Below are 26295 nucleotides of genomic sequence, written 5' to 3' on the forward strand. Positions count from 1 at the left end.
ATATTTTATGTGAACTTTTTGAAGACCCCCTGTATGTAATAGTTTTTTTTTAATTTCATCAATATTGGGTATATTCTTGTTGTAATGTTTGTTTTTGAAACATTTTATGCTCTTTCACAATTTGAATTTTAAATCAAACTGATATATGACTTTATTCTCAATTTGTTAAAATAAATGCCTGAAATCTTTAAAACAATTTCTTGTTGTTTAAAATGTTATTGTATTATGCTTTTAACATCATCATTGAAACTCTACATGTGAAAAGAAAATATGTCTGTGTCATTTAACAACTGAAAAACTTAGAATGTCAAAATCGAAAGGATGTTGTTATCCTTTCAGTCATTAAGTTGTCCCTCACTAATGAAGTCAGTCCTTGATTAAACACACACACACACACACACACACACATATACACATGCTTTTATGTCTATAAAGTGCAAATGTTTCCTGGCACTATTTTGAACCTTCTTATTTTCAGTGAAAAAAAAATTAATTTGAGGCTTAGCTGATTATTTCTTTAGAAATTGTTACAAGTTTGAAAATGTAGCAAAATGAGTAATTCTAAAGCTTCATTAAAAATTCCAAATAAAGACAGCATAGGATATAAAATTTCTTGAAGTTTTAAAGTACAGACTCAAAAATGAATATTATCCTATGCTAGACAGCAAACTAAAACTCACATGGTTTTATAAATAATATTTTCTAGTAGTTATAAATAATACATAATTCGAAAGTTTTAAAAGAGAAAGAAAGCTAGTGTTGGGGAGGAGGTCATGAAAATAGCAAAAGAAGAAAGGAACTGGAAGAAAGGCAATATTCAAATCCATTGTTTCAGGAATCATTAGCCAAGAACAATCAATCCTGTATTTATCAAGCAAAAAAAAATGATTTAATAATAATATAGTTAACAACTTATTCAAAAATAGCTAACTTGGTTTTATTAATCACATATTTATAAATTTAAGAAATTTAACTGTGGAGTATTTTGCTCAAAGTGTCTTCATTTTTTTCTGAAAATCTACAGCTAATTAGAATATCATTCAGAAGGTGAGAGTTGTTAAGAAACTCATATAGAGTGTTAATACAAAAGGTTAACAATTTCTGTGCCTCTCAATAATCTCTAGCATTCCCTCACAAACCTCCCAAATCAAATTATTAACAATATTAATCATAATTTGTATCAATATCTTATATAAAGAAGAAATAAGTACATATTTAGAAAATGTGCCCTTTTCTGTTAACCTGTAACATAAAATCTAAGTAAAAGCAGTGTTGAAGAGTAATCATCTTGATTTCCTAGTCTTACAATGAGATTTTATTATGAAGCCATCAAATACAAAGAAATCATGACAAAACTGCTATGACTATTCCAAAGGAAATAAGTGCCTGGACTTGAAAGAGGCAGAAAAGAGATGTATGAGCCATTAGAGAAAACATATGTCATGTTAATAATGGGAAACCTAGGTATTGAATATTTATTTCAACCTAAATTGTGTTTTCTTTCTGACTCCACAGATTTCAATTGTGTTCGTTATCATGGAGATTCCTATCTAGAATTTCAGAATGTGGTTTTAAATCCACAAAATAACATCTCCCTAGAATTTCAGACTTTCAGCTCCTATGGACTTCTGCTGTATGTCAAGCAAGACTCAAATTTAGTGGATGGATTTTTTATTCAGTTGTTTATTGAAAATGGTACTTTAAAGGTAAGTTATTCAGTTCACTTAATTTTTAAAAAATTACAAAGTTGTTCTAATTACGTGCTTCACTGGTTATTTTCAAAATAAAATTTAAACTTAACTCTATTTTATACTCACCACCAGGATGTCTCTTCCTCTACTTTTATAATTTCTTTCTACATATATATGAACCAACAACAATCAAGTATTTTTAAGCAAAAAAAAATGACTTAATAATAATATAAAGTGGTTAACAACTTATTCAAAAAATAAGCTAACTGGGTTTCATTAATCATGTATTTATAAATTTAAAAAAATATAATTGTCAGAGTATTTTGCTCAAAAGGTCTCTATTTTTTCTGGAAAATATACCTAATTAGAATATCATTCAGAAGGCAAGAGAGTGTTGTTAAGAAGCTCATATACTATACAGAGAAAAATTTACACTCATACTGATAGATCAGTTTATAGATATTTAGATATTAATATTTCAAACAGTACATGATTTGAATGAACATTCATTGTCTTTTTTTCACCTTGTTTTCAACTTTTCTTCTACTTCTTTATTGACCAGTTTCCCAATTTCTTAATTTCCCAGTGATAATAATTGTTAACATTTTTAGAACCTTAAGGGCAGGTAGAGTCTGGGAAACCCTATGGAATCCCAAGATTTTTTTAAAGGATCCGCAAGAGAAAACCCATTTTTGTAAGTTTTCTGTAGGCCAGGGGTGTTATTTGCCTTATTCACTTTTGCTCTCATAAGTGTATGGTGGAGTTTTCCAGAGGCTACATGACATGCAATGATATCCTTGCTCTAATCGCTAACGTATCATTTTATTTAGTATTTTTGTATTTTAAAAATGTCTGTTGTAATTTTTAGCAATGTAAATATTGATAGACACAACTCAGTTAACAAAAACTCCTTGGGGTTCTCAATAAATGTTAAGAATGCAAAGAGACTGTGAGGTCAAAAAGTTTGAGATTGCTGACTTTGCACTTGGTGTTATAAGAACCTTTCAAAAGTCCAAGATTACGCAGCTAATAACATTTTGAAACCAACTTCATTTGAAAGTGCATGCTCTTTTCCCAACATCATTCTACCGTAACAAATTGTCTCATATCCCTGCTCTGAATACCTGGTTTAGGGAACTCATCCCAATCATCATTGCAATAACTCAGCACAATAAGGTAATTAACTCGTATAATTCTAATATATGAAACATAATAACAGCATTTGGGCTACCATTTCTTTTATGATGTGATTTAAGTGTACATGTTGTGAATTTCCATGAAAGGATGAGTTATACCGTATTATTTAAATAGGCAAATTCCCTTAGTTTGATTTTCTTTAAATGCTCATGTTTCTGAAGTAATATAATACATATACATATAGCAACATGGCATTCCAGCCTGGGAGATGGAGCCAAAAAAAAAAAAAAAAGAAAGAAAAAGCTAGGCTTCATAGCCTTCATATATAATTATGTCCCAGGTATAATTCTGTGTGTTCAACTTTGATTGACTTATTTGCTGATTTATAATATTTACTTCACAATATTCGTTCATTTACCAATTTAAACCACACAAAAATTTGTATTACCCCATTTTACAAGTGAGTAGATTTTAGCACAAAGCACATGTGAAGTCTCAAAACTTCTAAGTAACAGAGCTGGGATTTGAACTCTGATCATCTAGCTGAAAAGTAAATGATCTTAAATTTTCTTAAGATGGAGATTGACAAATTATTACAATTAAGTGAATGATAGTAATTATTATAGACTTGTAAGTATATATCCTTCCTTTTTCATAAAACCAAAGGGAAAGAAATTCTATATCTCTCTTCACTAATTAGTTTTATGGTTCCTAAATATCTTCATTTAACCTATTGTGAATTAATTTTTTTCCCATTTGATACGGAAAGCAGTGGCTATCCATTAGTCTTAATAATATATTATTTCATAAAATATTTTCACCTACAATCCTACAAGTCTCCAATAATTCCTCCTAATGCTTCTTATTGGAGTTTTTAAAGTCAACTGACAATAAATAATCTTATAAAGGAAAGGAGTCTTTTGCAATGGCCAAATATCATAAAAAGTTAAAATATATAGCATTATCTTTATCTTTGGACCACATGTGAGAGGATTTGGGTATATCAACAAATACAGCTAGGTGCACAAGTTATGAAACACAATGCAAGTGAGTTTCTTAACATATGTGAGTTATAGATCACTTTTAGATACAATCAAAATGTTAAAGCCCGCCGGGCGCGGTGGCTTACGCTTGTAATCCCAGCACTTTGGGAGGCCGAGGCGGGCGGATCACGAGGTCAGGAAATCGAGACCACGGTGAAACCCCGTCTCTACTAAAAATACAAAAAAATTAGCCGGGCGTGGTGGCGGGCGCCTGTAGTCCCAGCTACTCGGAGAGCCTGAGGCAGGAGAATGGCGTGAACTCGGGAGGCGGAGCTTGCAGTGAGCCGAGATTGCGCCACTGCACTCCAGCCTGGGCGACAGAGCGAGACTCCGTCTCAAAAAAAAAAAAAAAAAAAAAAAAAAAATGTTAAAGCCCCTTTCTGGGAAAGAATAGACACAATATAATCCATATACATGTAGGCACATGCTTGCTAAGAAGCCTAATAAGCCACTGTAGCACATCCATGGATTTCCTGGGGATAGTTAGTTAATCATACCTGATATAGACATGATTTTTCCTCTCTAGATCATAACTTAGTTGCCATTAGCAGTAATTCTACAAATGAACCCAGACATCCTGACATCTCAAAAAGCTTGGAATGAATGGTTAGTTTTCACAATCTTGAAGTTTGCCTTCCTGTGACATTAATATTGTCCTCTAGATTGTATTAGCCATCCTTTGCCTTGCTCAATTGCTGTTATGTGAGGAAAATTCCTGTAATACTTGCCTTCTGCTAGTAGAGGATGTTGCCTTTCTCAACCATGTTCCTCAGAATACTGGAAAAGAATCTAGACGTGTATGTGGACATGTATGCATGTGTATTGATATCTATATAATACTCATATATTTGTGTGTATTAATTCTAGGACTTATTAGTTGTAAACCTTCAGTTATCACTTCTCTTTAAGTTTCAAACTTCATGTCTCTCCAAAGCGATGTAAAATATATTGATAAATTATAAAATCCAGTGCAAATATAAGATATTAATTTCATGCTGAAAAACTAACTTTTTTCCCCCAACAGTACCACTTCTACTGTCCTGGTGAAGCAAAATTTAAAAGCATTAATACTACTGTTAGAGTGGATGACGGACAAAAGTATACACTGCTTATCAGGTAAGATAATTATTTCTTTTCCACTTAATCTCATTAAGTAGCAAAGGCTATTCCTCATAATATTGTTCTTGTGGTTTCAAAATTGAGGTTATACTGATTAGTATTAACATGTGCATGAGTATGAATTAATGTTGGTCAAGCTTTTCTATATATTCTAAAAAATGTACTGAGAAAAGAATATTAAAGGGATTACATTATCAATGAACTCACATAAGGAGATTTACAAAAGATCCATAAAAGCCTCATATTTTTCTCAGACGGCAGTTGTAACAAATCAACTAAACTGGTAATTTCTTTTGATTAACAAAGCAAATTATATTCAGTGTAGAAAATGTGGCACTTGCAGAAAAGCATGAAGAAGGAAATTAAAATGGCCCACCACAGTCCAGATTGAGTAATTAAGGTATATGATTAATATTTTCAAAAGCTGTGTTTGAAGGTGACCCTATCCCCAAATACTCATGACATCTGAAATAAATCAGTTTGCCAAACTGGTAAGTAAACTTTTCCTTTTTCTCATTTGATTTTTAGTAAATTTTAATTTTTAATATAGATGTAATGCTTTTTTGTTATGTGCCTTGCCTCCCTCCACCTTTTTTATTTCTTTGAGTGATGCTGAAAACACATACCACAGCCATAAGCTGGTATGTAGATTAAATTATTTTCTGGCAATAGATTATTTAGTAAAAGGAAATATCTGTTTAAAGCCAATAAAAAGGAAAAAAAAAAAAAAAGAAGTCCTAAACAGAGACTGGGAAAAATGTTAAACGAGAGGTTTTAAGGAAGTTCTATCTTCCTTAGGCCAGAATTACCCAAATTCTATTATCTAGAATACAGATTCTTACAGATGATTGACCAAAAAATAATGTATCATCAAATAAATTGAGGAAAGCCTACATCATATCTACCTCCCACCCAGAGTACTCAAAATGAACATGAACATTTTAAGAACTCTGAGATACTATTTAATAAATCATCTTTTTTTCTTTTTTTTCTTAATGCTTAGTGTCATTATACTTAAAAGTGCCCTGAGACAGACACACATTTAATATCTTTCTTCATCATTTTACTCTCCTAAATAACAAATGTTGGGGGCAGTACACTTTGGAAAATGCCATCTCAGTCGAGGTAATAATTTCCCTGGGCAGGGATGACCATCATCTGTAGGGAAGCAAGTGCATGAGCCTTGGGTGGCAGTAAGAATCAAATCATGAAAGACATAGATGGGCTCCTGAATAAAGCAAAATGACAGATTGGTATCATGAAGAGACAGAGGGAAAACCCACAGAAGCTGTTCTGGCCTCAGGCATGGTTGAAAAAGAGTAAAAAAACACATTTTAAAAAAATCATAATTATCGTTTCTTCAACAGGAATTTATATCAAGTACTAATTATATTACATATATGAATTTATTCCTACAAACAATTATAATTATCTACATTTTTCAGATGCAAAACTGAGAGGCAGGGAGATTAAGTACAGATAATGACATAACTGGAAAATGACACAATCTCAAGGCTGCTTTCACTCCAAAATCTGTAAGTGTGAAGTTACAGGTCCCATGAACCATGCTAGAGAAATGTAATATGAATTGAATTCCTGTTTTCCCCCACCAGGAAAGAACTGCTGTATGTTCAAGATCAGGTAAAGATAAGAGTTATAAATGATGTGTCCAGTAAAAATACTAGCAGAAGAAACAACAATAATAATTAACACACACTAAACGATTAACATGCACCATATGCTTCACACACACATAACTACATCTAATCATCATAAAACTTATAATGCCTATTTTACTAGGATTCTGGGCTGCCATAACAAAGTATCACAGACAAGGTGGCTCAAACAACAGAAATTAATTTTCTCACTATTCTACAGGCAATTTAATCTCACAATTGCAATTTAGTCTCACAATTCTGAGATCAAAATGACAACAGGTTTGATTTCTTTTGAGGTCTCCTTTTGCTTATAGATGGCTGTATTCTCCCTGTGCCTTCATATCATCTACCCTTTGTTTGTGTCTATCTTCTAATTTCCTCTTGTAATAAGATCACCAGACACATTGGATTAAAGCCTACCCTAATGACCTAATTTTAGCTTATTACTTCTTTGAAGACCCTATTTCCAAATATAGTCACATTCTCAGGTACTGATGGCTAGAGCATCAACAAATGAATTTTGAGTAAAACACAATTCAGCCCATAGCAGTCATTTTGCATATTTGAAAGCTAAGACTCATAGAAGCTAGACAGTTTTCTCTATCACATTGCTAGGCAGTAAGGGAGCAAGATTAGAACCCAGATCTCCTGCCGCTTGACCTGATCATTGTTTCTACTAAACACGGACAGTCTGTATTTTTAAAGTAACAAAACACTAGTCTTCTTTAAAGGGAACATTAAATGTATAAGATTTTTTGAATCCCAAGAATACATATTTTTCACTATCCTTATTACAAAATGTCACTTTTAAGAATACTTAACCAAAAGATCACTTTCTTTTATGTTATATGACTATAATTTTGTTTCAATTTACATACACCATTGTTTTTTATTTTTATCAAAAATTAGTTGATATCCTGTCTATATCTGATCTAAATAATCTAAACTCAGAAATATTTCTTCTCAGGTTTTTGGTTTGTTTGAAGTAATCAAAAATTTATAGAAATATATTTTGTCCATGATTATTATCTATGAAGTACAAGAGTGAAGCTCCATTAATTTTATTTTTCAGTATCTTTAAAATATAGTCCTGGAGAAAAAAAGTCAAAAACATGAATTATGAGTTGAACACAATTCATGAATGTTGCAGCTAAAATTTTTTGATCATTTACATATTCTTATAAGTAAAAGTAAATGGTGTGCACGCAATTCACCCCGAATTTTACCCTCTTTTATTTTGTTGTTGTTGAAATATGGCTTTCTTCTTGAATATAAATATAGGAGAAAGGTCTTGCCTTCATACTCTTATAGAACTGGGAAGAAAAAGGACGGCAAAATTGTGCTAGTCCCATGATGAAGATCTATCTCAGAAAAAGCGAAACAAATATGCTCTATGATAAAGTAACCTGGCTTATTATTTTTGAGAACAAGGAAAGACAAGCTGTTCTGCAGAGCAGTATGGCCCTTTTGAAAAAGAAATGTGTGATTGCTTAAAATAACAAAAGCAGGAAAGAAAATATGGAGTGCTTAAAATCAGGTGAAATATACTTTGGCATAATAAAGATACTAAAAGCACACATACTAAAAATTATTTTAGTGAGAAATTAACTATAGCTGGTGCTCATATTTTAATGAAAGGGACAGTCATAATGGGACAAAACAATGAAGTTAGAATGCAGAAAAATAGCATAGAGTATGTCATCAAGCAAAATGCAAATGGGTGAGCATTTGTCACTCCACTATTGAACACCACCAGGTAGAACATTAAGGTAGAAGGTGCTGCTGAGAAGCTGAAGATAGTGGCACATGTATTTTCTGTAAAGCACAAATATGAGAGTCTGATGTTATATTTTATTCATGTCTGTTGGTATAGTTATAATAATTATGCATGTGTATTGTATTAAGTTATTAATATACTATATACTACTTATAATCATTGCATATATTACACTATAATATATATTACATTATAATTATATACTAAAACATAATTATATTAATATAATAATTGAGTTTGCCTTTAATAGCAAGTGTATTATGGGCTTTTTTTTCCATTTAAAGTCACTGCTTAACTTCTACTTTGTCCTTGAAGAAGGGTAGAATTTGGGATTAAAAGAGAGTTAAGTTAGGCTTTTCTGACCTCCTCAACTATGGGATTTTAGATTTTTCTAAGTGTCTACCAATTAAAAATAATGCCATTATTTTTTAAAAAATATTTGTTGTCTTAGATTTAAGACAACAATATCCTAATTTGAGTCAATATCTTAATTTGTAAGTAATTCACAAACACTCTGTCAGTTCTAAAACTGTCTCATGGAGAATTGATTGGTTTGGCCTTTTGGCAGCAGGTGGCTACTATTCTACAAACTCTGCAAAGCCAAATAACCTAGAGCAAATGAGAACATCTTTAATTATCCTTGAGATAATAATTTACCAGCTATGTTTATGTACAGTCATCCACATGCATTAGATACAATTAATCATTCATTAGATATGCAATAAATTACAAAGCATTTTGAAAAAGGGCATATGATTTATATAAACAGTAAATGACATGACATTTTCGAAGACTGACATGTACCAATGAAATCCACACATTGGCAGATATTTTCTCAAGTGATATAGAACCAGATACAAAGCCTGAATGTCATTATGTTAATTTGTTAGATGATAATAGGAGAAGGGTGTTCCTTAACTAAGTACTGGTATCAAAAGAAGAGAGGAAGGTAATAATTTCAGATCATTTAGGTAGGAAGGAATGAGAATCAGGTATGAAAATGCAGTGGTAGTCAGGTTGTACAGGTCATCAAATGCCACAGTAAGAACTGTGAACTACATCGTATGAAATAGAGTCTTACTGGAGGACATTTAAGTAAGAGATCATATAAATAATCAACGGAGTACTCACTTTCCTTAATAGGGTAGGCTAATCTACAGTACACAATAGACTCTAAATGTCTGGGCTTCTCCAGATCCGCTCTACAGCTCATTTCCCGTTTCTTTCTGCACTGGTCCTCTGAGATTTACCTGTGTGGATTAAATTAGTGGGCTCTTTTATGGATTAAATTGGGTTTTCACAAAATTTATGCATTGAAGTGTTAACCCTCAGCAGCTCAGAATGTGTGCTTATTTAGCTACAGAGTCATTACAGAGGTAATCACATTAAAATGAATTCATTAGGGTGGGCCTTAACAAAATATAACTGGTGTTCTTATAAAAAGAGAAAATTTGGACATAGAGAGAGACCCATACAGAAGGTAGACACCATGAAGTCAGAAGACAGCCACCTTCAAGCCAAGGAGAAAGGTCTAGAACAGATTCTTTCCTCATATCAAAAAAAGAGGCATATCAAAAAAGGGAGGCAGGAGGGTAAAGCCTGAATGTGTATTCCTTTGACCTTGTGTTGTGTCCCATGGGCTGGTTCTCTCCCTAAAGTCAAGGTCTTTGCTCCTGGCAAATGGTCCTCTACTCTGTTCTGATAACTCCTCTCTTCCTCTAGTCTTTAGATGTAGAGGTACTGTCAGAGTAACTATGTTGTGGTCCTGGCTTTCTGTATGATCCTTTGTGGCTTTTCTGCTCTCTGACCACATCTTTGTGAAAAGTTCATTTATTTAAACTTACTCAAATAATATAGTTGAAGTGTTCCATGTATATTCTGCTGAGAAAATGAATCTCCACCAGTCAGCATGGTGAAGGACTGGTGAAAGGTTTAATGGGGCAGGACTAGAAGTGGCAAATCCCACCCCTTTCTGCATTCTGTTGGCTGGAGATTAGTCACATGGAGACACTTCATGACAAGGGAAGCTGGAAAAGGTTTTCTAGCTTTGCACCCACAAGGAAGAGTACATCAGCTAAAACAATGTGGAATAAACAAGATGAGAATTATTTCTATAAGGGAAAATATAACTGTCTACCTTTAGGATAAAAACAAAAAATCAGTAAACACAATTTATAACACTTAGTAGTTGAATTTGAACCAAAGTGCTCATATTTCTTTTAATCGTGGTTTTAAGTGGTTTATTGCATTGCTTATAAAATATGTACTGATATATATGCTATTTATTAAGTAATTATAACTTCATCAAAATGCACACCATGTCAGATTACATGTTATAAATAATTGCTTCTTTCTACTGTCTATTAAACTACACTCCAGGATTTACCCAGCGTACTGGCGCATAATGCCTAGGAACGAAAAATTGTTTCATCATCACATCACATACCTTCTTACGTGTTTGAGTGGTAGAAAATATTATAAAAATGCATCAAATTGTGTATTCAAAACACAGAGCAGTCTGAAAGAAACCACTAACTTTAGTAACAATTGGAGCAAAGATAATGGAAACATTATCGCTAGAGTAAGCATCGAAGTTTTGCACTTCATTTGGAAGATATTAAGAATGAAACCAAGAACAGGACATGTGTCAATCAGAGCAGGAACACTTTGGCTCAGAGTGCTGGAAAGTCAATGAAGTGGAAACAAACAAAAAAATTAGCTATTTAACCACTTCCCAAAAGATAAAAAATTTGTTTCTAATGAAATGTGTACATTATCCCATTAATCTTTTAATTAACCCCTGTCAGTAGTGTCAAGAAAAACATGACCATGGAATACTGATTTTACTTTCACTTGAACAAAATAATAAATGAACAGTTGATTTTCATTTTAAATGATAATTATTCGTCCAAGGAAATGTTCCTATAACGTAAACCTATTTTTCTCTTCCTTTCCAAGTGGTATATATCCCTTTAACACAAAAGCTAGAGTAGGAGTGAAATTTCGTCGTTTAACTTGGGAAAAGAGGATTTTAAAATGTAACCTACGTAGGCCAGTTAATTAGAATAGAAATTAACCATGTTTAAGTTTTGCTTTGAGACAGTGTCTCAAAAATGAGTCCGCTCTGTCACCCAGGCTGGAGGGCAGTGGTGCTACCTCGGCTCACTGCAACCTCCACCTCTGTGGTTTAAGCAATTCTCCTTCCTCAGCCTCCCGAGTAGCTGGGGTTACAGGTGCCTGCCACCACGCCCAGCTAATTTTTGTATTTTTAGTAGAGACAGAGTTTCACCATGTTGGCCAGCCTGGTCTCGAACTCCTGACCTCAAGTGATTCACCTGCCTTGGCCTCCCAAAGTGCTGGGATTACAGGCCTGAGTCACTGCACCTGGCCTGTAATTTTTAATTCAATTTATTCCAGTGCTCTGATAAATTGGTTACCAATCACTTTTTAGGGGCTATTTTTAAACACAAATTAAAATAATTATACATTTAAAAGTAGGACATTTCCCATCATTTTACTTGAAAACATATTACATATTATGAAATTACTGAAATTAATCTAACAAAATATACTGCTATTATTAATACTGTTAGTCAATTCAGAGGAGCATAGAGTAATTTTGGTTTTACTTGATACATCCATTTAGCATCAGAGTTTTGGGGTTTTTTTTTTCTCTTGAAAAAGATATTTGTTATTATTCTATGGAAGTTCAGCTGAAATTATGCAGCTGATGTCAGTCTAGAAGTCGTCTGGGCCTCAAGAATTTTGAGAATATTTTTGGTTGGATTTTGATCAAAAAGGGCAGATGTTACCAAAAGAAGCACATAGCAGCTGCATTTATGTGGAATTACTGGGAGGCTTTTGTACCCGGGCATTTTATCATATATCTGGGATATAAAAATTCAAAATATACACAAGTCAAAGGTCTGAGTCTTATTCTTTCAGCAAAAATAATTTCAAAATATATATTTTGAAAGCACTTTTTAAAACAAGATAATAATATAGGCTAGAAATAGACAGTATCATAAAGTATAATTGGCTTCTTTCTGCCAAATGCATGCTTTTAGTAAGAACTGGATCATGGCAATTTAGTGACATTTACTGAGCCACACAAATGTATGTCCTTTAGAGGCTCAACAATTTATGGAAACAAAGATTAGCATATCATAGGTATAGGCTTCAACAGGTATCCACTGATTACTCGTGTCCTTTAATTTTACCTGAAATATGTCTTGTTTTTGATGATGTTTTTTTCTCTAACCTGATAAGAGAGGTTCTAGTATAAATGACCTACAGTTAAAATTTCTACTTAAATCTTTCTGCTGCATATGATTCACTTGACTCAGCTGTAATTCTAGCTTGCCTCATTTTTCTCTTATCTTTGCCAAGAGGTCAACTGTCTCCTATGCTAATACAAATATTTGGAAAACAAACTGAAAGTGGATAGTTTATAATTTTAGTATTTCATATAAGAAAACAGAGATGAAACAATATCCTTGCTAAAAAATAAAACAAGGTTATATTAATCACATTTTTAGAAAACATTCCTGTTAGATATTTCAGTGTAAATATAAAAATAAAGATTATGGCTATCTTATTAAGAGAAACTTGCAATATTGAAGGCAATTGTTGAATGATAAATTTTAATTCTCATTAACTTGTATTATGATCCAGTTGAGTGCATTTTGAAATGCTAGATACATAATACTTTGAATTTAAGTCTTTAAAATGTTTCTTGTAGATCACCATAGTGTAATTATTTTACTGAATCAATAAATGTCAGAAAATTCAAATGTTGAAAGTCAGTTGTGTTATGGGAGGTAAACTCACTTTGAGAAACATTTAGAATAATCATTATTTCAGAAAATTTATACTTAATTCAAGTCATTTTACAAATACTATCAAATTCCTTTGAGTTTGAAAAGAACATATCCTACTTCAGTAAGTGTTACTTCTCAAGTTTTTTTCTATTAATGAAAAGTTATTTTGTGAAAAGGAAATCTGAAGTATACATAATAGTTGCTTTTGTGTGCTTTCTCATTCTATGTTCATTTAGATGACTTCAGAATCAAAAGTCAAGCCTATATTTGCTTCCTTCAGTTGTGTGTTATCAGGGTTACAATACATAATATATTTTTGTTTACATCAAATCTTCTCAAAAAGGATAGTCAAATATCTTTTTGTTATATGGCCTTTTTAAATATATAATGAGAGCATATTGAAAGTAGCGAGCTTCAAGTTAAATCAATACAACAGTAGGAAAGTTAAGTTTCAAAGCGTTCTGATTACGAAGTATGGAACGCTTCCCAAAGGGTCTTCACAGTTAATTGACTAGAGCCCACATGGAATAATGCAGTCTGTATATCATTTAGCTTATATACATCAGTCTCTCCCCAAGTTGACATTCTCTATAGTTGTTAGTTACCTGCTGCTTTGGTGTACTCTGTTATGACCTTGCAGGTTGCTTTAATTGTTAAAGCCTCATTGATCACTGCATGTCAATAAAAATGAATACATTAAGTCCATATCCACAGATTCTCTAGCAGAACACTTCTAGGAACCACTGAAATGTAAATTCCTAGATAATCCTGTCAGATGTATTTATTTTTTAAGGGAACTAATCATTAATGACTAATTATCATGCTAACTGCAATAAAACACAATGCTAATGAAATTTGCCCAAATTTAAGCTAAAAGAAAAATTGATCTAGTTATTTTTCACTTGATAGCCAAAAAGCTGAGAAACAATGATCTAGTTGTTGTTTTTTAGAAAAAGCTTTGCAAGATTTTCATACCATTTGAAACAATGCAATAATATTATGCAAAATGGTTCTCATATATAATTGACTAAAAAATAACTAGAAATAGTGGTTCTGTAAGTACCAGAAACAGAATAATTCTTAAAAAGTCAAAGAGTTCAGCATAGCTGGAGACTTCTGTTTGAAAACTGTGGATAATCATGGCATGATAAGTTGCTTAAGAAGAAGTTTAGAACAGAATGGTCACAAATCTGAAGGACAGGGTTTAAGAGAAATAGTTTATCCCTCTTGCTGCTGAGAGGACTTGATCCAATTCTGTCCAAAGCCAACCCCTCTGCCAACCTCTAGGCTCCATCCTTTTTCACGTTTTCAATGACTTCTCTTCTTCAGGATCACCTTTATTTTCTTGTATTATCCATCTTTTCCTCTCTGCTGAACCATTTCCAAAAAAAGGAAAAAAAAAAAAAGGCTTTAAAATTTCTCAGCTGCAACACAGCACCTCTCGAGATCTTATATTACTTTGATTCTGTTCCTCTTCAAAGTCAACATGTCAAAAGTTTGCTACACATGAGATTTTGATTTTGTTACCTGTTATTTAGTATTCAGTCCTATCCAATCTGGTATCCATGTTCCCATGACTGACACAGCTTTTGTTACGGTCACCTGTGAGTAGAGAATTTTATCATTCAAACTGATAAATATTTAAAAATAAAAAAGAGTGTTGTTAGTTATGACTCTGGGACAACATGCACAAACAGAAACTATTCTAAGCAGTATGAGACAATGGTCACTCTATACGACCTTCATGTTGACAAAGCCAATTTTCTGTCTCCATTGTACTAAGCCTTTTAGTGAATACACTCTATCTTCTTGAAGTAATTTTCTATGTCTGCTTCAAAAAGAGTAAGTTGTTGGTGTTTCTCCTATCTCAGTGATCAATTATTTTTTCTCTTTTTATGCCTGTTCCAGCATGGAAGTTTCTTATGAATTCTAGACTCATCTATCTAAACACCTACCTAATGTTTTCTCTTGTATGCCTCATCTGTATCTTAAATTTAACATATCCAAAATACAATTCCTGGTCTCCTACTCCTAACATCGCTTTTCTGCTTTCCATTCCTTCCTTCCTTCCCCATTCACACATCCCTCCATGGCCTTTTCTGTCTCAGCAAATAACAGTATTGTCTACCTATATAATGAAAGTCATTTTTTACTCTTATCAGTTTGCTCTTTATATTCAAGCCTTTTCAGAAAGTCCTTTTCAACATTTCATCTTACATCTACTTATTTTTTCTCTGTCACCTCTGAAACTATTCTGGTCAAAGCTTTTTTTTTTTTTTTGAGATGGAGTTTTACTCTTGTTGCCCAGGCTGGAGTGCAATGGCGTGATCTCAGTTCACTGCAACCTCCGACTACCAGGTTCAAGCGATTCTCCTGCCTCAGCCTCCCAAGTAGCTGGGATTACAGGCAGACACCACCACACCCGACTAATTTTGGATTTTTAGTGGAGACGGGGTTTTGCCATGTGGGCCAGGCTGGTCTCAAACTCCTGACCTTGGGTGATCCTCCCGCCTCGGCCTCCCAAAGTGCTGGGATTACAGGCGTGAGCCACCACACCTGGCTGCTTCCATCATTTTTTTATTTGGGCTCTGGTAGTTCTCTCTTGCCTGCTTCTCAACGTTGTAGCCACTATGGCCAGGGTGTTTTTTAAAAATATATATTACGTCAAATCACTTCTCTGTTTGAACGTTCTTCAGTGGCTTACTTGTACTCTGAAAATAAAATCCAGACTTCTTGTCATTGCCAACAAGACCCCGCATGGTTGGGGTCCTGCCTGTGTTCCCTGACCTCACCCAATGCCTGGCTTCCTCCCTCTCACACGCTCCATTCACTTGGACGTTCCATTACTTGTAGGACCCTCTGAAATGCTTTGTACCCCAGAGCCCTTAATCTCACTGTTTCTTCCAACTGGAATAATGTATCATTTTCAGTATTTTTCTCTTCTGTCCCCACATTGGTTCCACGTGGCCTCCTTCTTCTTCAAGTTTTAGGTTAAAAGTCATCTCCAGAGGTAAACCCTCCTTAACTGTTCTGTCTAAAATTTTTCCTCTCAAGTTATCTGTTACAGCACCTACTTTCATTTTATATTTACTTATTTTACTCATTGATTTTGTATATTCCTAACCAGACCGTAAGCTTCATGTGTTCAGGGATTTCTCTGTCTTCTTCCCAGTTGAATACACCCCTAGCACCTAGCGTGTAACTGGGGCATAACTCATTGATTAATAAATAAATATTAAATAATGAATGAAAGGCAGGCATGAAACTTGATTTCAGATTCAAAGGTGGGCAGGTGTCAGAGAGGAGAGAAAATTAGCACAGGAAGAAATGCAGTCTTAGAGTGAGCCACGTCTGTTGTCTTAAAAATACGCAGGGTTTGCAGTGAAATAAAGCAGATGCAGTTTGGAGCAGCCATAAAAATCAGAAGTTCTGTTTCAGTAGGGTCGCTAGGCTGTCTAACTACTTAGACTTAGTCACAAATATTTTTTTCTCCAGAGTTGCATGAAATTATTTGCATGCTCACAATAACCTGGGTAAAAATCTGGTACATCATAGGTATTGAATAAAATATTGATAATAAAATATCAGTGTTTTAAATGAGTCCTCCTCCTTTCTCAAATATCTTAAAATATTTTCTGTTTTTAAACAGGTGCCTATGAAGTTTACTGGATGTTTTATATCTGTGTGCATATTTATGTAGGTTGTAAACTGTCAAAAATATGAAAACAGAGTTGATTTAGCTGAGTTATCACTACTGGGGTTATTTTAAATAGATAAAATCATTAACTCATCTTAACTTTTGAGTCAAACTTTATATCATAATATTTTATAGTTGAAGAATATGTTAATTATTGAAGAACTTTCTCACTAAAATGGAAACTTAATTTTATTTAAATAGTTGAAAATTTTAGGATAGCATTTAAAAGGGAATGCAAAATGAAAGGTTAAGTGCCAAAATAAACATTTTCTTCCAAGAAATGTTAGCATTTAAAATAATCAAAAGTGATTGTGTTCATATTAAGTTTATTTACAAGCAACTTAAGTAACATGACCCATTCAGAATTATATAAAGCTTGCCGTTGGTGATCTCATTGGCAACTCTAAAGAATATTTTTTTTCCCCCTGTGATGGAGTCTTGCTCTGTTGCCCAGGCTGGAGTGCAGTGGCATGATCTCGGCTCACTGCAACCTCTGCCTTCCGAGTTCAAGCAATTCTCCAGCCTCTGCCTCCTGAGTAGCTGGGATTACAGGCACACGCCACCACACCTGGCTAATTTTTGTATTCTTAGTGGAGACAGGGTTTCACCATGTTGGCCAGGCTGGTCTGGAACTCTTGACCTCATGATCTGCCTGCCGCCTCGGCCAAGAATTTGGTTTCTTATCATATCTATGAAAGGAAAGCGATTCCTCTGTTGGTATTATATCACCTCAAGAGGCATGACGATTCTATAATGTTAGGAAACACTGCCTACTATATGTCTGTCAGTAATTAGAACTAATTAGAAACATTGTGTATATTTCAATTTGAATATACTAAACTTATAGTTAAAATGTTTGGCTGTCTGAATTTGAAATGGACATTGATTTTACAACGAGGAAATTAAATTGCTTAATGGTCTAGGTTTGATGGTTTCAAATTAATCTGTATAGCATGTGACATCTTACTTGAAATGAAAGTGGTTAGACAATTGAATTGACTTCCTTTCCAATCAGTTTTCATATCAATCATGGTTAATCCAGGAAGAGAAATTACTCTAAAATTAAAATCTGAGTACTTTGAGAGTGAAAACTTCACTTATTCTTTTTTAGATTCTCAAGATCTAACAAAATGCTTTGCAGAAAAATCAGTAAATCCTTACTGAATGATTGATTGAATGAATGAATAAATGAATAAAATATTTACAAAATAGGCATTCAACATTTTCAAAACAAAATTATCTAAAAGAAAAACCAAAAAATAGAAAGTATTTTATATGCCTATAGTCCCAATAGACATGTATTACATTTTAAAAGACAGTTATAAAATGTTATCTATATAAAATGAACTATTTATTATGCACATTATTATTCTGAAGGAAAAATCTACACTACAAATGGAAGTAATGAATACTCTCAGATACACTTGTAAGGTGACAGGAGTATTAAACCAAGTGGTAGCACAAGATGAACATAGACATTATGCTCATAGTAATTAACCTCTCCATCGTTCTAAGAACAATTAAGACCAAATGTATTAATAGGTTCTATTACACTAATGTGATAATAATAATCATGTGAAGATTACTTCTGAGACTCTTCTAATAAAAAAAGCAAAACAGGATTCAAAGATAACACTAAGAAAATATTTTTATACTCAACCTATTGAGGCTTCATAACAGAAAGTTCCCTGTTTCCTCCCTGAGGCATCCCAGCCATTCCAATTGACCAAATACCCTAAGGTTTTAAGGTACAAAGGTCCTCAGCAGATTTAGAATAGCAATATGACCTAACAACCCTTATCCACCATTGCCCTTATTTCTTGCCACAAAGTAGAACACACATGCTTATCCATATTCCAAGAGGGATAGGCCCTTGTCTTATCTGTATCCCTTTCAGCACTGCACACATGCCCCATACTTATTTGCCTAATGGAATGAGGCAATCAAGTAACTGTTCTCAAAACAAAGAAGGTAACATGTTTTGAGTAACATGAAGTCTTCCCTTCAGTGGGCACCCTTTAAATGTCTTTATTGGAAAAAAAAAAGTCTATCTGTCTGTCATCTATCTATCTGTCTGTCTATATCTGTCTATCTATCTATCTATCTGTCTGTCTGTCTGTCTGTCTATCTATCTATCTGTCAATCATCTAGCTCAGCACTATTGACATTGGGGCTAGATAATTATTTGTTGTAAGGTGCTGTCCTTTGTATTGTAGGATGTTTAGCTGCAACTCTGGATTCTACACCTTCCCTCACTTGGGAGGAGCCAAAATCGTTCCAGTTGTTGTGAAATGTTTCTGGATGGGGAGGAGGAGAGGGCCAAAATCACAATCTCTGTTTGAGAAACACTGATCTACACACACACACACACACACACACACACATCAAACAAAAAAATGCGCTCTCTCTCTCTCGCTCTCTCTCTCTTCTTCCCTCCCTCCCTGAAATATTTGAAAACACTAATCAGCAGTTTCCAAGTTATTACAAAAGATTGGTAATTATTTTTATTTTTGTATCCTAGTTTTGAGAAAGAGGAAAAGAGCAAGCTGTTAATCTGTGCATTTTGATTTTTTAAAAGAGTAAATAGCATATTGATTGTGTTTAGCATTTAGGAAGTGGATTATCTTTAAATGATTCGTGAGCCAAAGATAAATTGTTACTTGTCAGCCTGACCTTACTAGAAGAATGTATTTAATTAAAAAAAAATTCCCTAGATATGAAAGACAAAATTAACATTTATTTCTGTTGAGAATTTGGGAGTTATACTAATGAGAAATGACATCATCCTAAATTACCCTCCCTTTCAACCATAGCCACTGATATGATTTGGCTTTGTCCCCACCCAAATCTCATCTTGAATTGTAGTTCTCATAATCCCCACGTTCATGGGAGGGAGCCAGTAGGAAGTGACTGAATCAGAGGGACAGTTTCTTCCAAGCAATTTTTGTGATATTAAGTTCTCATGAGATCTGAGGGTTTTTTTAAGGGGCTTCCCCTTTTGCACTGCTCTCTTTCTTCTCCTTCCTGCTGCTATGTGAAGAAGGACATGTTTACTTCCCCTCCCAGCATGATTTTAAGTTTCCTGTGGCCTCCCCAGCCATGCTGAACTGTGAGTCAATTAAACCTCTTTCATTTATAATTACCCAGTCTCAGGTATGTCTTTATTAGCAGTGTGAGAATGGACTAATACGGTATATTGGTACCAAAAATAGTGAGGTGCTGCTGTAAAGATACCTGAAAATGTGGAAGCTACTTTGAAACCGAGTAACAGGGAGAGGGTGAAATAGTTTGGAGGGTTCAGAAGAAGAAAGGAAAATGTGGGAAAGTTTGGAACTTCCTAGAGACTTGTTGAATGGCTTTGACCAAAATGCTGATGGTGAAATGGACAAGGAAGTCCAGGCTGAGATGGTCTCAGATGGAGATGAGGAACTTATTGGGAACTGGAATAAAGGTGATTCTTGCTATGCTTTATCGAGGAGACTGGCAGCATTTTGTCCCTACCCAAGAGATCTGTGGAACTTTGAACATGAGAGAGATGATTTAGGGTATCTGGCAGAAGAAATTTCTAAGTGGCAAGGCATTCAGGAGGAAGCAGGGCATAAAAGTTTGAAAAATTTGCAGCCTGATGATGCAGCCTTTGATGCTCAAAGTCACAAGGTACAGCTCTGGCTGCAGCTTCAGAGGATGTAAGCTCCAAATCTTGGCAGTTTCTATATGGTGTTGAGCCTGTGGATGCACAGAAGTTAATAGAAAACAGAAACCCATTTTCTGGGGAGAAATTCAAGCCTGCTACAGAAATTTGCGTAAGTAACAAGGAGCTGAATGTTAATCACCAAGACAATGGGGAAAATATCTCCAGGGCATGTCAGAGACCTTCACAGCAGGTCCTCCCAACACAGGCCCAGAGACCTAAGAGGGAAATATGGTTCATAGGCCAGGCCTAGGCTCTCCCGGCTGTGTGCAGCCTAGGGAATTGGTGCCTTGCATTCCAGCCACTGTAGCTGTGGCTCAAAGTCACAAGGTACAGTTCTGGCTGTGGCTTCAGAGGGTGTAAGCCCCAAGTCTTGGCAGTTTCCACGTGGTGTTGAGCCTGGGGATGCACAGAAGTCTGAGGTTTGGGGAGCTCTGCCTAGATTTCAGAGGTATGAAATCTAGGTGTGAAATCTTTCATACCTCTGCCAGGTATGGAAATGCCTGGATGTCTAGGCAGAAGTTTGCTTCAGGGGCAGAGCCCTCATGGAGAACCTCTGCTAGGGCAGTGCAGAAGGGAAATGTGGGGTCAAAGATCCCACACAGAATCCCCACTTGGGCACTGCCTAGTGGAGCTGTGAGAAGAAATACACTGTCCTCCAGTGTATTTCAGATCCCAGAATGGTAGATACACCAACAACGTGCACTGTGTGCCTGGAAAAGCCACAGACATTCAACACCAGCCCCTGAAAGCAGCCAGTAGGGGGTGCTGTACCCTGCAAAGCTACAGGGGCAGTGCTGCCCAAGGCTGTGGGAGCTCACCTCTTGCATCAGTGTGACTCAGATGTGAGACATGGCTTCAAAGGAGATCATTTCAGAACTTTAAGGTTTAATGACTGCCCTGTTGGATTTTGGACTTTGTTCTGGTTGGCCAATTTCTCCCAGTTGGAGCAAGTGTATTTACCCAGTCCCTTTACCCACATTTTATCTAGGAAGTAACTAACTTGCTTTTGATTTTATAGGCTCATAGGCAGAAGCAACTTGCCTTGTCTCAGATGAGACTTTGGATTTGGATTTTAGGTTAATGCTGGAATGAGCTAAGACTTTGAGGGACTGTTGGAAAGGCATAATTGAGTTTTGAAATGTGAGGACATGAGATTTGGGAGGGACCTGGGATAGAATGATATGATTTGGCTGTGTCCTCACCCAAATCTCATCTTAAATTGTAGTTCCCATAATTCTCATGTGTGGTAGGGGGAACCCCGTGGGAGGTAACTGAGTCATGGAGGTGGTTTCCCTCATGCTATTCTTGTGATAGCCATGCTAAAATGTGAATCAATTATACTTTTTTCCTTTATAAATTACCCAGTCTTGGGTATCTCTTTATTAGCAGCATGAGAATGGACTAATATAGCTACTTATAATAGTCTATAGAGAGGATTTGTGGGGAACTAGCCAGGATGAAATTTTGAGGAACTCAGATGGGAGCCATAGTGAATATTTAAATTGTAGTCAGAGTCAGGGCTGTTCTATTTGATCTTGCATTTTTCCAGTTCAGCTGACACCCTGGCACTCCCGCACTACTCCAGACATTTGTGGAAGCAGAAACCTGGTGACCATTAACCACCATTCACAAAGCATCCTTAATACCACAGCATACCTCACCTTTTCTCAGGCACTGTGTGATCAAATCACAATATAAATCTAACTTGAAACCAAAGTGGGGAATAGAGCGGAGGAGTGTGACTCTGGTGAAACTTACTCTTTTTTTCTATGGGACAGAACCTTCCCTCAATTATAGTCATATATTCCAATTGCAGCATACATGAATCTCTGCCAATAACTCAGGTATGCAAGACATATAATTTTATTTTCTACATCTCAACTTAATTTACATTTCTAGTCCCTATTCTGATGAGATAACAGAAAATCAATTTCAGTCAATGAGAGTATCCTTCTCTGTCCCTGTGATTTTATCACAGTGCCAAGGCATAGATGGTGCAGGTAATCATGTAGATATTAATGTGATCCGATCACACCGGTCTCTGGTGAAATAGACCTGTTTTGCCTGGTTTTCTTATTCAAACACACAGAGGACAGAACACAGGAAAGACTCCTTTAGACTTAAAGGCAAGAAGAAACTCACTTTAGTGCTTTCTGCCCTATAAGAAATAGCATAGAACTGGTTACTAGAAAATAAAAAGGTTATGATTTTCCAAAATATTACTCTGAAGCTTCTTAAGACACATACTTTAATATGTATCAAGTGTACTCAATCATGAAGAACTAAATAGCCATACCGCAACTTTGCAGAGAGTTTTTTTTTTTTTAAACAAGGTGTTACGTAGATAGCTACAGTATGAAATAATCAAAGGATAGCCTCTTCCGTTTGAGACCTGGATTGGAGATAATAGGAAGAGTTGGGTAGGGAACTATCAGCCCCACCCTGTGGTTTCCCTGTCTCCCCTAGAATTTCTCTTATGTCACCACTCTGGAATCTAAACTATCATATGAAAACATTTTTGAAAAACATTGTTGTGTTATAAATATTTTAATTTAAATAGCAAGACCGTAGGCCAGGTGCAGTGGCTCATGCCTGTAATCCCAGCATTTTGGTAGGCCAAGGCAGGTGGATCACTTGAGGTCTGGAGTTCAAGACTAGCCTGGCCTATATGGTGAAACCCATCTCCACTAAAGACACAAAACAATTAGCCAGGCTTGGTGATGTGCACCTGTAGTGCCAGCTACTTGGGAGGCTGAGGCAGAAGAATCACTTGAACCCAGGAGGCCAAGGTTGCAGTGAGCCAAGATTGCGCCACTACGCTCCAGCCTGGGCAACACAGTGAGACGCTGTCAAAACAAAACAAAACAAAACAAAAAGCCAACCCTTACAGGTAAGAATATGCATTATTTGCTAGAGTTTGAAAACTAGATTTTTAAGATATTATTCCGGAAATAATAACTAGTATGCAACTAAATAAAAAAAAAAATTCTTCCTGAATGTCACTGCTTTATAATTGTCAGAAACTTGTCATTATTCAATGCAATCTAATTCACCACCAACAAAATGTATCTAAATGACCTATTTTGATAAGGTATGAATGGTTTTCACTTTTTTTTTTAAGAGAGGAAGTAAAGCATACCAATTAAAACTAGTTTCTGGAAACAAGCAAATTAAAAGCAAATTCTAGCGCTGCTACCCACTGTAAACCCCTGTACCTGTTACCAAACAACTCAGAACCTTAAATCTCTCATTTGTTAAATGCAGGTAATAATAATACCTGCTGCAGAGGGTAATTGTGCATATAGTATGAGGTACTACATATGCCTTGTATATAGAAAGTGCTCAATAAATGTTTGTAATTGTTTTTACTCTTGAGCATTTTAAAATTACAAATATATGTATATAGCTTTTCATTGTAATGTATAAAAGCTCTAATTATCATACCACTGTGTCCAGGAACATGAAGTAATGCTTCAGTCAACATTATGTCATTATTATTGCAGTACCATACAATGTTGTCTTGAAAAGAATGAGTTCTTGAGTTGGACAACCAGAGTTCTGCTACCACGATCACTTGCTGTACAAGTTGGGTCAAGTCCCACAACTTCTCAGTTTTACTGGGTTTATTGAGGACCAAAAAAGCTAAAATATGTGAAACCATTTAGTATCACTTAATAAATGTTAGCTAATGAGATTATTATTCTGTTATCAACATTGATATTTTTTGTTATGTATCATTGTCTTTTACCTAAGGACAGCCATATTATGCTGGGTAATATTTGGAAAATTTACCCAAGTGCCTGGATAGAACTTAGAAAATTTTACTAAGATGTACCACTAATGTCTCAAAAAAGTTCAAAATAAAGATGCAGAAATAAAGTTAAACCTCCAATTTCTTAGCACTTAGCTATGGTGAGTGATAAACATTAAGTATTTATAAAGTTTTGCCTAATGAATAAATGAATGAATGAAGTGTGAATAAATGAGTTAATATAAGGAAGACAAAACAAACCAGAGGAAATGAAAAAAAAAAAAAAAGGCCTAACGGCTTATAAAGAACTGATAAAACTCATGCAGAGATGCATCCACATACACTAAAATATGGAATAATTTTAATAAGCTTGGAAATTGAGTGGTTTACTGCTGCTCTTGTTAATTTGGCATAAGTTCAGCTGCCATAGATCAGAGACTAGAAAATGAAGATTTGATAACCCCAGGATGAGAATCACTTTAAGCATCAGAATTTTATATGTGAGTTTAGGTTCTTATTCCTTTTGATTATAAATGTAGAAAAAAGGATTTGACTTTGAAAGTACTTGCTAAGGAATGATCATACAAGCAAAAACACAAATTCCAGGAACTGAGCCAGTCTGTGATTTCCTCTGTCCCTGGAGTGCTTTATTTAAGGAAACCATTGATTTCTGCCACTACTCTGAAGAAATTCATGTGCGAAGGTGGCCAAAAAATCTGCCTCCAATTCAGTTTTCTAGGATCCTTTCCAAGGAGAGATCAACTTCTTTTGGAATAGCACATAAGCAGCTTTGCTGAAAGTAGCCTTTTATACATTAAGCTCAGTTTTTGTCCAATATGTTAAAAAGGAAAGACAAAACTCTCTGTGATAGTTTCTATAAAGCTTAGAAACTTCAGCTTGCCTTATTTTAATATTTAGGAGAAAGAGAAATACTACTATAATCAAATGAAGTTTTTCCAAAGGGAATGTCAACAGCTTACCATTTGCCTGAGGCTTATTTGAGAGCATTTCCTTATGAGATGCTGAAGTACAATTATAAACATCTAGCTTTATGCCTTATGATTTGAAGAACACTGCAAAATCCCTAGCACTTTTTATTGAGTAAACATACTTTCAAAACAGGTCAATAAAAAATCCCAGCTTAAAATTATTTTCCAGCTTAAAATAATGGAACATATGAACTCCTCCCAGTAACTGAAGCATTTACTCTTAATGCATATGGACAGAACGCTGTACCCTCAGAATGGGCCTCATACTTGTTCATAACACATCCAAGAGCAATGTGACACAGGCAGAGCATGCTTGATGTTCTCACCAAGAGTAATTCTCTATTAGTATGGACAGAACGTAAACCATGATGATGTTTAGTCTCAAATAAACATGGCCAGTGATGCCATGACTGAGAAGCTACATAGATGCAGTTTGAGTAAAACATTTATTGTTTTTTAGAGCATCACAAAAAAGCAGAATTGAGGCCGGGCGCGGTGGCTCACGCTTGTAATCCCAGCACTTTGGGAGGCCGAGGCGGGCGGATCACGAGGTCAGGAGATCGAGACCACGGTGAAACCCCGTCTCTACTAAAAAAATACAAAAAATTAGCCGGGCGCGGTGGCGGGCGCCTGTAGTCCCAGCTACTCGGAGGCTGAGGCAGGAGAATGGCGTGAACCCGGGAGGCGGAGCTTGCAGTGAGCCGAGATTGCGCCACTGCACTCCAGCCCGGGCAACAGAGCGAGACTCTGTCTCAAAAAAAAAAAAAAAAAAAAAAAAAAAAGCAGAATTGAAAATACAGGGGTGCCACGTGACCTTGTGGAACTTGTGCTTTCTGTGTCTGAAGACATAAGGCCTATGTTCTTGTTTGAAATGAATTTACCTATAGTTACATGAAAAACACCTGTGTGGCAATCACTG

General features: G+C 35.2%; 1 protein-coding gene across 1 annotated transcript in view; it reads left to right on the forward strand.

Annotated features, from left to right (window-relative positions):
• EYS (eyes shut homolog) overlaps window positions 1-26295 on the forward strand; it is a 2088383-nt gene that overhangs the window by 1371255 nt on the left and 690833 nt on the right. Inside the window, exons 28-29 of the mRNA XM_063618766.1 lie at window positions 1516-1706; window positions 4896-4987. Coding sequence (XP_063474836.1) covers window positions 1516-1706; window positions 4896-4987 — 283 coding nt within the window. The remainder of the gene's footprint in view (window positions 1-1515; window positions 1707-4895; window positions 4988-26295) is intronic.

The sequence above is a fragment of the Symphalangus syndactylus genome, chromosome 2 (genome assembly GCF_028878055.3).
Source record: "Symphalangus syndactylus isolate Jambi chromosome 2, NHGRI_mSymSyn1-v2.1_pri, whole genome shotgun sequence".
NCBI classification, from domain to species: Eukaryota; Metazoa; Chordata; class Mammalia; order Primates; family Hylobatidae; genus Symphalangus; species Symphalangus syndactylus.